The sequence below is a fragment of the Mchenga conophoros genome, linkage group LG7, assembly GCF_057382185.1.
Source record: "Mchenga conophoros isolate Kocher_MC1m ecotype Shallow Benthic linkage group LG7, M_conophoros_male_GT1.1, whole genome shotgun sequence".
Taxonomy (NCBI): Eukaryota; Metazoa; Chordata; class Actinopteri; order Cichliformes; family Cichlidae; genus Mchenga; species Mchenga conophoros.
Window position 1 is genome coordinate 44731558 of NC_140532.1, and position 13178 is coordinate 44744735.

The 13178-nt window shown below is 42.5% G+C and overlaps 2 protein-coding genes across 5 annotated transcripts in view; one reads left to right on the forward strand and one right to left on the reverse strand.

The window, feature by feature from the left end:
* The first annotated feature begins 51 nt into the window (after window positions 1-51).
* LOC146570850 (glycolipid transfer protein-like) lies at window positions 52-3855 on the forward strand. Its single transcript, XM_085279589.1, has 5 exons — window positions 52-302; window positions 742-800; window positions 902-1035; window positions 1130-1280; window positions 3148-3855. Exons 1-5 carry the CDS (start codon window positions 200-202, stop codon window positions 3328-3330), a joined length of 630 nt encoding a protein of 209 aa, XP_085135715.1. The 5' UTR covers window positions 52-199; the 3' UTR covers window positions 3331-3855.
* Window positions 3856-4427: 572 nt separating this feature from the next.
* LOC146570851 (protein FAM222A-like) overlaps window positions 4428-13178 on the reverse strand; it is a 33425-nt gene continuing 24674 nt past the window's right edge. For all 4 annotated transcript variants that reach the window (XM_085279587.1, XM_085279588.1, XM_085279586.1 and 1 more), the window contains exon 3: window positions 4428-8093. In XM_085279587.1, the coding sequence (XP_085135713.1) occupies window positions 6697-8093 (1397 nt within the window). In that variant the 3' untranslated portion in view covers window positions 4428-6696. The remainder of the gene's footprint in view (window positions 8094-13178) is intronic.

A 13178-nucleotide genomic window follows, 5' to 3' on the forward strand; every position in this document is an offset into this window, starting at 1 on the left:
CTTATTTGTGTGTGTGTTGTGGACATACCGCGTGTTTTCACCAGGCTCGTGAATTATTTCCCACCTGTTGGTGAAGAGCGAAAGTGGCCGGTTGCGCTTCCCCACCCATCATAAGAACATAGTTCCGGGTTTTTCTCAGCCGAGAGCTGCTCGCTGCCGTTGCTCTTCTCCAAGCTCGCCAAGCTCATAAGGAAGGATCATGTCGCTTTTAATGGAAAATCAGTTCTGTGAACTGCCCCCTGACAAGGCGATCGACACGAAGACATTCCTGGACACCGTCTCTCATATCCCTGCGTTTTTTGGTGAGTGCAACTCCATCTGAAGTCATACAAAAACACGTAAGGTGACTTTGCGAGTTCCCTCGCGTCGCTACGGTGTCAGCCTTCGTACTTGGCTGAATTTTTTTTTTTTTTAATTTTACGTCGTCTGACCACCTGAGCTTGGTTTTCACGTCGGGACGTGGTTATTTCACTTCAGAAATTGAGGTGTCGGGTCACGGGGACCATGTCAACCAGCTGCGGCCGTTTGGCCTATAGAGAAACTCTTTGTTGACTCTGTGAACAGAGCACACATTGCCCTCATTGTGACTTAACTGAAACTGTGCATTCACGGCATTTTTTTTTTTTTAGCTCTCTCTTTGTAAACAGCTGATTGGCATTCATCCCCTCCTCTGAGCCGGGGACATGTCAACTCATTCATATTTTATTGGCCCTGCTCTCAAATGTCTCGTTTCTTTTCCAGACTGCTTAGGATCAAAAGTGTTTTCAATCATCAAATCAGACATTAACGGCAATATAACGGTAAGATGCAGGCGGGCATATCTATTTGTGTTACTGTAAGCGATTTAAATTAGAGAGGTTCAGCTCCGACATGCAAACTGAACTCAAATGTGCATTTTCAGAAAATTAGAGCGGTATATGTCACTAATCCCGCAAAGTACACCACCCTGGAGGACATTGTGGTGGCAGAGCGAGAGGCTCATGGAGCAGAGTGGCCTAAAATTGGAGCAACGTTAGCTCTGATGTGGCTGAAGAGGTAAGGACCTCCTGAACTCAAAGTTGTGTCATACTGTCTGTTCAACTTTCGTCTAGTGAAATGAAAGCCTTTATGTACTCCGTTTCTCCTGCAGGGGTCTCCGTTTCATCCAGATTCTGCTCCAGAGTTTGGCAGACGGGGACAGAGATGAGAACAACCCCAACCTCATTCGGGTTAATATCACAAAAGCCTATGAGCAGGCACTGAAGCGATACCACGGCTGGATTGTTCAAAAGATTTTTAATGTGAGTAACATGTGGAAGAAATTCATTGTTTCTTGTTGTGACACAACACAGACCACCCCAACCGCACCCAGACTGATAAGAATCGAGAACTGGTTTCAGATTGTGCAGTCCACTGCAATCGCCTCATGCTGGCGTGTTTTTCTCTACACTGCATAAAAATGCTTTCAGATTCATTACAACTGCGTTTCACTTTGAAGCGCTGTAACCTTAGGTGCCTCACCTTATGAGGCTGCACAGCATTTTTGTCTCTTGAGCCCATCCCTATGTTGTAGTCCCACATTTTGCAAGTGTCCCAAATCTTGTCGCCAGCACGACATCAAGAGGGAAAAATTGCAGTTAAGCTGTGGAGGTGATGGAACCTACCACAAAAAAAAGGAAATGCAGTTGGGGAAACTACGTCTAACAGAGGATGTTAGCAACTATGAGAATATGGCTGAAGTCTCATGTAACATTTTTAACTTATTGGTATAAGAAGGGATGTCAAATTCAGTCTACATTGTGGGCCACATACAGCCCTTTGTGATTTACATGCTTAATCCATGAGATGTTTTGATATGAGGGAAAAGAAGAACAATTTCAATAGGAAGTCTCAATTTTTCTACGTGATGGAGAATTGCTGCTGTAGTACATGACAGACGTCTGTCAGCATGACACCCTGGGCTCAAATTTTAATAAATAAATGTGTAGAATTACAGAAAAAGTTCAGTTAGCTCATTGCCCAGACTGCTCTGTAATTATAAACCTGAGAATCAACAGAAAATTACCTTGTTTTGTTTTTATTGTAGACCCACAGTAAAATCATACATTTCCATAGTAGATAGTGTAACCTTCTGTCATTTCATTGTATCTATTACTTAATTACTTTTGCATAACATGAATGGCCATGGTAGAGGTCTTTATCATTAGGAAAATCTGTCAAACTGAGTTAAAGTTTAAAATCCACGCCCTCATTTACATTTCCAAAGCCGTCCAATGTGCCCTTGTTCACAAGCGGTCTCTAAACTGGGTGGGATCGTACGTATGTTTTAACAAAATGCCTCAGTTTTTTAAATGATAAAGAATTGAAAAATCCGTCTGCAAAGCTTTTGGGGCGTACACTGAAAGAAATAAATGCATAATTTTAAAAAAAGCACTGACAGGTGGTGAATTGGACTTTGCACTGCAATTTAAAAAAACAAAAAAAACAACTTTAGGTAATTTCTGACCTCCATGCCTTATGTTTGACACCCCTGGTATAGGTGATACAGTAGAAGTACAGGGAACACAGAAGTATACAAATATTAGATCAACTTTCCACTTCCTCTAACCTCCTTTGGCTTTTTATTGCATGTACTTTGCAAGGTAGTTAAGAAAGTGGCATTCAAATAAAATACAGCTGTTGCCAAACCCGTAACCTACAAACCTTTGAGTGTTTATTTAGTTTGGCAATGTCAAAATGTGTGTAATGTGTCCCACACAAACACTCTTTGCCCCACAAGTTGTTGTTACACTGTGGTCACCTTACTTGCAGCCCCCCCCTCCATGCTGTTCTGACATTGTGTGGAGATTCAGATAAAATGGGTGCATGGGTCTATTCTTCTACACAGAAAATTGATTAGGGATCAATAAAGGATAAACAATGAGACTCATAAGCAGGCTCAATAATGGCATTTGTGCCAACATAATCTTATCAATATTGTCTCCTGAGCTGATAAGGCTTTTGGTCCTGGGTTAATAGATTACATCAAAAGACAATCCACAGCAAAGCACTTTCATTACATGCTATATAATGTTGCATACATACACCCATCTTCATAGTTTTCATTAAAATCCATTTAACCTTTCAGTAAAACCAGCTTCTCCATCTTTTTTCGTTTTTGTTTCATAGGCTGCGTTACTTGCAGCTCCCTACAGATCAAACTTTCTGAAGGCTCTGTCGAAAGGAGAGGAAGTGAAAGAGGAGGACTGTCTGGCAAACATGCGTCAGTTCCTGGTTAATTACACAGCCACTATAGATGCCATCTACGAGATGTACACAAATCTAAATGCCGAGCTGGACTACACCGTTTGATGTCCCGGCACATGGCTGGACCGGACGCGCAGGAGTATCCTGCATCACTCTCAGGTTTCGCAGACGTCCAGTTGTTTTTATTAGGACTGGGTTTTTTTTGTTTTTTTTTTTTTGTTTTTTGTGTGTCCCTTCTTGGGTGGTATTTATTACTTTGATGATGCAGTAATCATTACTAGCACTGTGAATTTGCTCTCAAGATGATGCCTTAATAAAATGCAGTTTAAAGTCTTTTTTTTGTTTGTTGTTGTTATTTTATTTCAACTTACTACTGCAGCTTTTTATTTTAATTTTTGGGTGGGTTACTCCTTTAACAGACTTCTTCACCTTTAACTTTAGTTCCCGTCCATGTCTTACATTCAAATGTTCTCCACCTCCATCCATGAGCCTGGGAAATTATGTTTTACCATCCCATATTATTAGGTTTTTAAATTTAGGGATTTCAGAGTGCCTTGGTGTCACTGAACGAATGTTTTGAAAATATTAAATATAATAGAATATTAAATATATATATTCTCATCTATAAGTTCAACTGTAAAGAAAAGCTAGTAGAAGATTTTTTTTCTTTTTAAATCCCTCTAAGGGCTTGGAGTTTGTGCTGTTATTGTTCAGCAGTAGGGTGTGACATGTGTAAGCTTTGTTTGCATTGTTGTGTTACCTGTTGTGTGAACCTGTAGTTCTAATTACGTGTCAACTGCTTTAAAACTTTTTTTTTTTTGTCTGAAGCGGTTTTTCATTATGTCATACAGCCAAGTCATGTTCATGTGTTGACTCATTTATTCATCAGAGGCGTGTTTTCTAACTGAATACTTTATATGGTGTTTGTTTTAGAAGAATCATCTGTGATCATATTTCTTAAAACTGACTCAAAATTAAATTCAGTTCAAGAATCTTACACTAGGTGGCGATATCTGCTTGCTTTCCCCCATCTCCTTCTTGAGCGTGGCTGTGTACAACTACAGCAAGCAAAACTGATTAAAAAATGGTTAAATGCTGCATGTAATAAATAAAGCCGTAGTTTGGGAAAACGGCTTTGTGAAAGAGCTCTTAGTGGCTTTAAAGTTGACTTTTAGTCAGTTTATTTATTTATTTATTTTTATACAGAAGTAAATCAGAGAGGATTCACTTCCTCGTGCATCCTAATCCTCCAAATCAACCATCCTCTTCCTCTCCTTAGTCTAACTTATCTGAAGTGTTTCCCAGAGGCCAGAGTGGCTCTGGTTCCTCTCCCAGAGGAGCCCAGCCTGAGTTAATCGTCTCCGAGCGAGAGAAGCACGTCTGTAATCCTGTCGGTTTATCAGCAGCACTGCCTGATAGGATGGAAAAGCTCCAAGTAAAGACAGGACACAACAGACTAAAGACCGGAAATAATTTATGACAGCGATTCAATGACAAAGCCACTGACCTTTTACCGCTGACATATTTGTTATGCGCAATGAGGTCATCATTTGAATACTGCAGTTTTATTCCTAACAGGGCGCCTAATGTCATTATTCACACCATCTAGGTTATTTGTTTTATAATGGCCTGCTTAAAGTGGCTGTGCATTTCGTGTCTGGATCGCAGCTAGAAGCGTCCAATTTAGGAGGACAAATGAACCAAAACAAGGAGCGCAGGCAGGCACATCATCGGACATTAGCAATCCAATAGCTGGGGGAACGGCCAGCCTATTTCTCAATAATGTGAACAACAATATTCACGTGAATATGTCTTCAAGGAAGCATGTATTTTTCATATCAAAATGTAATATCTGCAGGAACAGGCCTGCACATTTTCACTTACGTATTTTGAAGTATTCATTGGCTTCTGCCTCAAGCATGAGCCATCCATCTGGACTAACATCATTCAGTGATAACAAAATTAGCGCTTTCGGCTTGCATCATTTATAAAGGAGCCAGTCCAATCTTTTCCAGCTAAGGATTGACTTACATCATATAATAAAACTGAAATCTTTGGGTGAAAAGATGGATCTTAATGGAACGAGGTAAAAAAAATAAATAAAATAAAATAAGAAGAGAGCGACTCGCCTTGTGCTTAAGCTTTAAATCCCTTTGCAATAAAGCCAGAAAAAAAATCTTGTCTTCCTACAACTGCTTTATCATTCGTGAATATAATAAAGACTGCAAGTTTGCCAGATAATGGCTATTAATAGGTAATAAGACAGTACTCGCTGGGTTTAGAAAATTTAATTTACTTGACAATCCTTATTAAGAAGAAGCAAAAAAGGGTGAGGGATTAGGGTCGTACATTGCAAAATGTAGTTATTTCATCAACATAATTCATGGAGAGCGCTCACATATTCATATATAATAATTGCACTTTATAAGAGAGACAGTTTGCCATATAAATCAAGGGAGAGGGGGGTGGGGACATAAATAAATTGGATTACAGAACCAGTGCAGACACACAAAGAACTACTCAGTCACACATCTCAAACCATCGCAGATAATATAGCCCTACAAAGAAGACACTGTAAATGATTCAGGCGGCCTGCTCTTCTACGTAGCACTTCCGTTATACACACGGCGTCGTGAGAACAGTGTCGGGACTTTATGTCATTCAAGGAAAAATGTTCACACAAGCTTCTGAAATTCAAAAACAGTTTAAAAAAATACAACCAAGGGCATATCTTGCTTGGCCTGAATGCCACAGTGTTGATTTGGACATGCAACAGTCCTTAAAAGCCGAGCTGAGCGTGACTAGGTTAAATCAGTATAGGTGTTTAAATTACACAAGTTTCTCTGTGACTGTAACAAAAAAGTATGTTGGTTAGATGTGTATATATATTCACATTTGAATGGTGAAAGTATTTCCCCATGCAGCATCTAGGAGAGTTGCATCGTACTGAGAAAGCTGGGGCAGTGCGTATGTCCGATAAAGGAAAGCCAGGAGAAGGAAACCAAAACACAAATCCACAAGAAATCAACAGACAACCAAGAAGATTGGTTAAAAGTGATTTTTGAGGAGAATTCTTGCTCTCAAATAACTAATAAGAAAAAACCCCATAAAACAAATACAGTATATTCACAAAAAGGCTTACCAGAGATCATTAACCGGATTCAAGTAAAAGTTTTCAGAAGGTTACCGATGATTTTGTGATGTAAAAATGCAAATAAGTGCTCGGCATCACGTGAACGACAGTAATCATGTCCAATGGCCATTTAAAGATATAAAAATACAACGTGGAAAGTCCATAGAATAAACCTGTATTTTAAAGTCATGATTATCATTTTACCCTTTTTTCTTTTCCAGGCTTGTGAGACAAAGCCTTCTACAAATAAAGTACATGCACAAACAAAAAGGCATGTCTCTCGCTCACAGACACCTCTGCGGTCTATAAAAGATGTGTCGCTTCCCTGTCCTGCCATCTTATCTGTAGACGGGGAGCTGGATGTGGGCTTGCTGTTGGTGCTCCATGAGTGGAGGCATCCCCATGGCTTCGTACCCACGGCCCAGCATGCGCTCTTTGATGCAGGGAGGGTGGATCTCACTGATGAGGCACTCCAGAGACTGCAGGCTGCTGCTAAGCACTGCAGCGTGGCACAGGCTAGAACTAGACAGCCCACAACAGAGGTTTTGGTCTGTGCTGTAGGCCTGGGTATGAGGAGGGGGAGGGGGAAGAGGAAGAGGAGGGTGAAGCTGTGCCTGGTGATGTTGTGGGTTGTGGTGGTTGTGAAGATGGGGATGGGGATGGGAGAGACCCACATCTCTAGGCCTGGCTGCACATGTACCCGTTGTCAGCACCTGATAGGGATAACAGTCACTGTTAGGGGTAGCCATGACGCTGTCCCACAGAGGAGCGAAGTACTGTCCGACAGACACCTCCCCCTGTACGCTGGCGCTGACTCGCTCCTGCCCGACGCCCACTCTGCCAGGATGCGGCCTATACGGCAGCTGTGAGGAGCGGGCCAAAGGGAGGCAAGTTTCAGGAGAAAGGCCAACCCCAGCTTCTGCTGCTCTGTGGCCCTGAGCACTGCTACTCACACCGTACATCCTCACTGCTCCCTGCTGATAGGGCTGCTGCTGTTGCATTTGAGCTTTGTGCTGCCACACAGTGTAGTCTCCTTTGTCCAAGTATCCAGCTTTGGCTCTGTCTGCGCTCTGTGTCGGTAGCACCGCTCCCGCGAAAGCCAGACTGCTCTGGGGAGGCACTCCCAGGACAAAGTCTGAGTCTGAATGCGCCACTGCAGCCACGGCCTGCAGCGAGGGGCTGGCTCGGGCCTCTCCCCCCAGCTGCGGCGCCTGGCTGTGAGGAACTCTGCTCATCTGCCTCATCAAGCTTTGAACCTCTGCCAGCTCAGACTGGGGGGGCAGGCTCTGATCTCCAGAGGCTATTCCAACGCTAGAACAAAGTGTCTCGATCGGTGCATCGGGCGGCTTGCATGAGTTTACGCGATAGGCTTTATGCCCGTTTCTGACGGTGTAGACATTATTCAAAGGATTATTATATGGTGCCACAGAAGCCTGGCTGTTTACATGTTTAGTCCTTCTGCCCTCTGAGGTTTTCACCACACCTTTGACCACCACAGAGGCTTTGACAATGGCCAACAAGCCTTGGTAGCCTCCCGAGTACGGATGCGAATAGGGGCTGTAGCGTTGACCAGTGGTGTCCAAGCCGTTTACTGTTTTGCTGAGCTGTTTGTGTTGCGGCACCCGCACATCCGACGGGAAGATTTTGATGGACAGTGGGCTGTTGGCAGTTTTCTGTGCAAAAGCATCCAACTCTGCAGGAGAGGGGTACCGAGAAATCATGGAGGACGGCTCCCCTGAGAAGAAAGCAGAAGACAGAAACGGTGATTAGCTCAGAAAATGAGCCCCTTGTGTCTTTCTTTTTTCTTCTTTTTCCCTCTTAAAATCTCAAACCGGTTTTATTACACACCTCCAGGATTTTTTTTAAACTTAGGCTCAGTTCAACTCACAATTAGTTCATTCTGGGAAAAGAAGAAACAGGAAAAAGCAAAGGGTCTAATTTCAAAGTAGTACAAAATCTATAAAAACAGCAGCTAGCACTAAATGCAGGATGATCCTGATACAGGAAACTCTGACAAATAAGCATACCTTTTTTTAATTTTTGCTTTTTAAAAATGTGATCAAAAGGAATCTTGGTTATTGGAGCACACCTTAGCAGAAGCAGAAGCCTCATCTAATAAGGAGTACCTAAGCAATTTGCCAACATAATTACTCAAGTATCACCACGTCCTGCCTGTGCAATGCCGTTCCACTTTATGCCTTCGTAAACTTGGACCTAATCTATGCAAAAGCCTGCAGCCTAAACTGTGAAGGAAAACTTGACGCAGATGGACAAAGAAAAAAATCGTCGAGGGCACAGATGATTGAATTGTGTGCGAGAAAGCAGACGGGACAAACTAAGATTGGATTTAAACACTATTATTCAGGCAATTTCATGGCTGCTTAACTCCTAGTGACTAAGGTGGGGAAAAGGCACCCCATTTAAAAACAATGAATCACCGTGTAGAAATTACCACCACCTTTCGGAGTGACACTTTTATGGAATTTCTGACATAAAAAGAAAAGCTGCTGAAATTAACCCAGATCGCAGCGTAAGTCGGAGGAAATCACAGCAGGCAAAAGAACAAAGCTGTAATCTGCAATAAAGAGTGAAAAGGGAAAAAGCCCCCGAAAAAAACCCTCAACAAAAAAAACCAAAAAAACAAAACACTTCATTTCATTTTCAATAACAAATCCAATTCCAGCTATGCAGGGGAGCGCTCGCTCGTCGTTCCCATTTGAAATTGATTTGGGAGTTCATTTCATTTCAGGCCTACAGTGAGCCTCCCGACTGTGAAAATGAGTCAATCTACAAGATCCATCTCATGAAAGAAATAAATTGGGTGTTTAAAATGGAGGAAAGAGGCAAGGTGGAGTGTTCAATCCATCCAACAATCTCCCAGCGGAGCAGAAGGAGCAGGCACCACAGTGCCAGGAGCATGAATGAATTCTGGGGAGAAATAAAACAAAAGCAAAAACACTGCTTATTATGTATCGCGGTGCAGCGCTGCTATAGAAAACAATGACAGCTGGGATGTTGGAGAGGTGTTTGTATTGTATACAACATCAAGATGGGAGCTATCCCTTCTCTGGTTTCCCATAATACTGCTCACGGGGGGGGGGTATCGAGGAAAAAGCAGCTGCAATAACAATTTCTGGCAAATGTATAAAAAAAATAAGATAAATATTCATGACTACAAAGCATAAGAAGAAGAGGATCACGTCCACCTGAAAGGAGCTTTAGATGATTAGATGCGATGACACATTTAAAAGCGTAATAACCGCTTGCATCACCACAGCACAAAAATCCCCCCCCCCCCCCCTCTTTTTTTTGTTCCCTGCCTTTGATAACGGCGCTCAGTTAAGCAAAGATGGATGATTTAGCAAAACAAATCAAAGACAGACATTTTAGCCGTTTCTGGTTGAGTAAAATGTCAGTGCTAAGCCCCAGCATGCTGTGATTGGCTTGCTGTTCCACAAACACTTCAAACACTCTGAATGCTAACACGTCTTCACGGGGTGTCTGATATTGTTAGTCCAGAGATTACAGCCCTGTCAGAGCTATGGAGACACAACACAGCTGCACTTCCCACTGCGGCTGCCTTAATGTTGCCACTATGGAAAGCCTCATTTGCAAATAGGCACTCTGCATTCACATATTTATCATCTGAGGACCACTACTGTGTGACACAGGCATAAAAAAGGATCAGTTTAGACTTCAAAAAACGAAACAAAAAAAACCCCAACCGCTGGATAATGTGAAGTTACAAGTGTGATCAAAAACAGCATGAGCGGCATTACATTTGCTCGAAATTGCAACCACAGGTACTTGTTTCAATCTTGAAGGCTTTACCTCCAGTCGGCAGCGTTTGATGGCAGTGAAGTGAGCGCCACGCGGGTTGGCTTCCCCCAAAGCGTGTGTTAGCTGTAATGAAAGTAACGCAGTAACTCTTTCCTTGCAAAACACATAAGCTTTCCTGCGAGCACACCCCAACCAAATTAAAAAGTGCAGTTCATCAGTTGCAGTGTGAAAGCTGACGTTTTCTCTCCAGTTGCCAATTAGACAATAGCCTACTGTGCCGGCTGCCACCTTATCCAAATACTCAACATATGCATATTATTAGAGTGAAAACCGTCGGCCTGCAGAAAGCGCTGCCTCCACTGCGATCCGCAGATAGGAAAAGGTCATTTGCACACTCCGAGATTAGGTTTGAACTTTACTGTGAAAAGTTACAAGGCAAAGCAGACTGTGTACCTCGCAGTACGTGCTCCTTTCCTCCTTTAGTTTGAAAACAAGCAAACAAAAAGTAAATAAAATACAATAAAAACGAAGCCAGCTTTTAATTCCGATTCATTTGCATCCAGTGTTAAGCCACAGGGATTGTATTCAGAGCATTTCAACTGCAGCACATGAGCATACGAGGCAGGAAAACCTCATTATTTTCATTCTGCAGATAAGAATGCGTGAGATAAAACTGCTGCACACTTTTAACCCAACAATGAGTTCATCTACTCTAATCTTTCCCTGCTGCAATTATGGGATCATGCACGCTGATCTTACAGTAAGTTTGTATTAATGCAGGCTTATATTTTTAGCACATTCATTGTCAGTTTTTACGCTATAAGCAATATTATACAGGCGTGTACTGTAGGAAGACTGGAGCCATTTTCCCACATGAACTCTGAGTGTCGCTAGGGTCAAGTCGGTACACTGTGTGCCACTGCCCTTTATCACATTTAGCACACAGCAGGGGACAGTATCCTTCAGACAGGCTCAGTACTGGAAATTCTCAGCTTGGATTAAGTGAGAGTGACACACATAATGACCGCTCTCTTGCTGTGAGTTCAGTGGACAGCTACATGCACTTTTCACAGGTTAAAGGGCGTCTAACGCTCTAAAACTCCAACAGATAATGCCATGAGTCCAGATCATGTCGATAAACAGCTTGAAAGTAAAGCGTACATTGTCGTTCACAGCTTATTTGAGTGGATCCAGTGCGGAGGGGTGGGGTTAATTTCTCAAGACGTCAATCTCATAGGTCACAAGGCTTTTAAGATAGGAAGAGATCAGATAGCACTGAAAAGGATATGAAGCAGAAGCATCTGAGAAGAAAACAGTTTTCCCTTGAAGTGGGCGCTCAGTGAGGGTGACAACCACTGCTCAGCTGTGAAGGATTATGAGCAAAAGAGGATTCAAAATGAGGCCGGGGGGGGGAGATCGCTTGTCTATTTAATTTGAAACCAGATTTTTAAAACCATCTTTTTACCTTTTTTCTCCAAAGTGTACATTGCTTTACTGTGAAAAGGCACAGTGGTATAAAATAAAGACAGAAGTGAAGAAGTGAAAACAAATACGAGGCTGTTCGCATGACAACAAGGAAATGGCAGCTATGTGCTGTGAGGTAAGACATGGCAGAGAGATAATTAGCAGTCTGACCTTAAGCACTTAATCACCCTGAACCTGCAGACAGCACGCTGTTTCTCTCCTCAGCCCTGACAGCGAGCAGCAGCAGAAGTAGAAGCAGCTCAGAAAATACCATCAGCCACTTTTCTGCAAGCAGTCTTGACCAAAGCCATCACGCAGTGCTTAAACAAGCTTTGACCTTTTAGCATTTCCACCGCTTGCTTTTTAGACGGGACTGATTGAATCGAGCTTGTTTATGTGAGGCACGCTGGACTGTGATGTGCGGTGCTGCTAAAAACCATGATGATACATTTAGTGGCTCCTCCGGTCGGGATTTGGCGTTTTCTTTTCTTTTGAAAGGGGTTCGGCACATTTAACACGCCAGTTTCAATGGGTGCTGTTATGGCACCCACTGAAACTGGCACACTTTCACAGGAAACAACTAATCCTGATTTCCTGCTTCCACGCAGGGGACATGCTTGGAAAGAAAGAGCTCAGGGTGAGGGGCAATCATAAACGCTCAATCACCACTACGCCTGATTGTGCGGGTGTGTGTGTGTGTGTGTGTGTGTGTGTAGCTTCAGGACAGTGATTTCATTAATATTAGCATAAAAATAATCTGGAGGGATAAACCATTTTTAATCATACAGTGTTATGTCGATGTATACATACGTATGGGTCTTTCATAACCTTTTTCCACCCACACGCAATCCCACTCGACGCTTTCTGCCACTTTAAAACGGGCTAATCTTTTTCCCGTGGTCACACTTGAAGCCATTTCCCCCAGATTAGAGCAGGGACCTCATTGTTTTGGAGCACTTTGAGTTAATCACTAATTTATGGGCAAAACAAGCCCCAGAGGCAGGGCTGAAACAGGAGTTGGACAGGCTCATTGAGTTTCCAAAACCACGGCTTCCAACCATTTCATGCCCAGAGGGAGAACATAAGGAAACAATTACAATGGTTGCTAGATACGATTCCCAAATGAGATAAAACTAAAATAAATAAAAAAATTCCATTTCATTGTTATTATCCATACATGTTGGCAGAACTGCCAGACCAAAAAAACTAAACAAAAAAACCCCCACAGGCCTTTGATGTTAGGCTAAAGACTTATCTTGAACACTTTTGTGTGATAACATGTTTACGAGTGTCAAATCCTCAGCAGGAACATGGCACTGAGAACTGGCAGTTAATTACAGAACAGCGCTTCTCAGCAGGCATAAATACTTGTTTACCACACCAATAATCCTGATATTTAAAATACCTTAATAACTAGGGACGAAGCTCAGAAATTCAAGAACGCTTTTAAAAGCCATCCCTCTGTTACCATGACAACCTCCTCCGTGCACTCACTTGGCCCAGTAAGTCCAGTCATTAGAACCATGTAATTAATTGCTCCTGCCTTCATTCATCTGTTTAAGACGAGCCTCTGCAA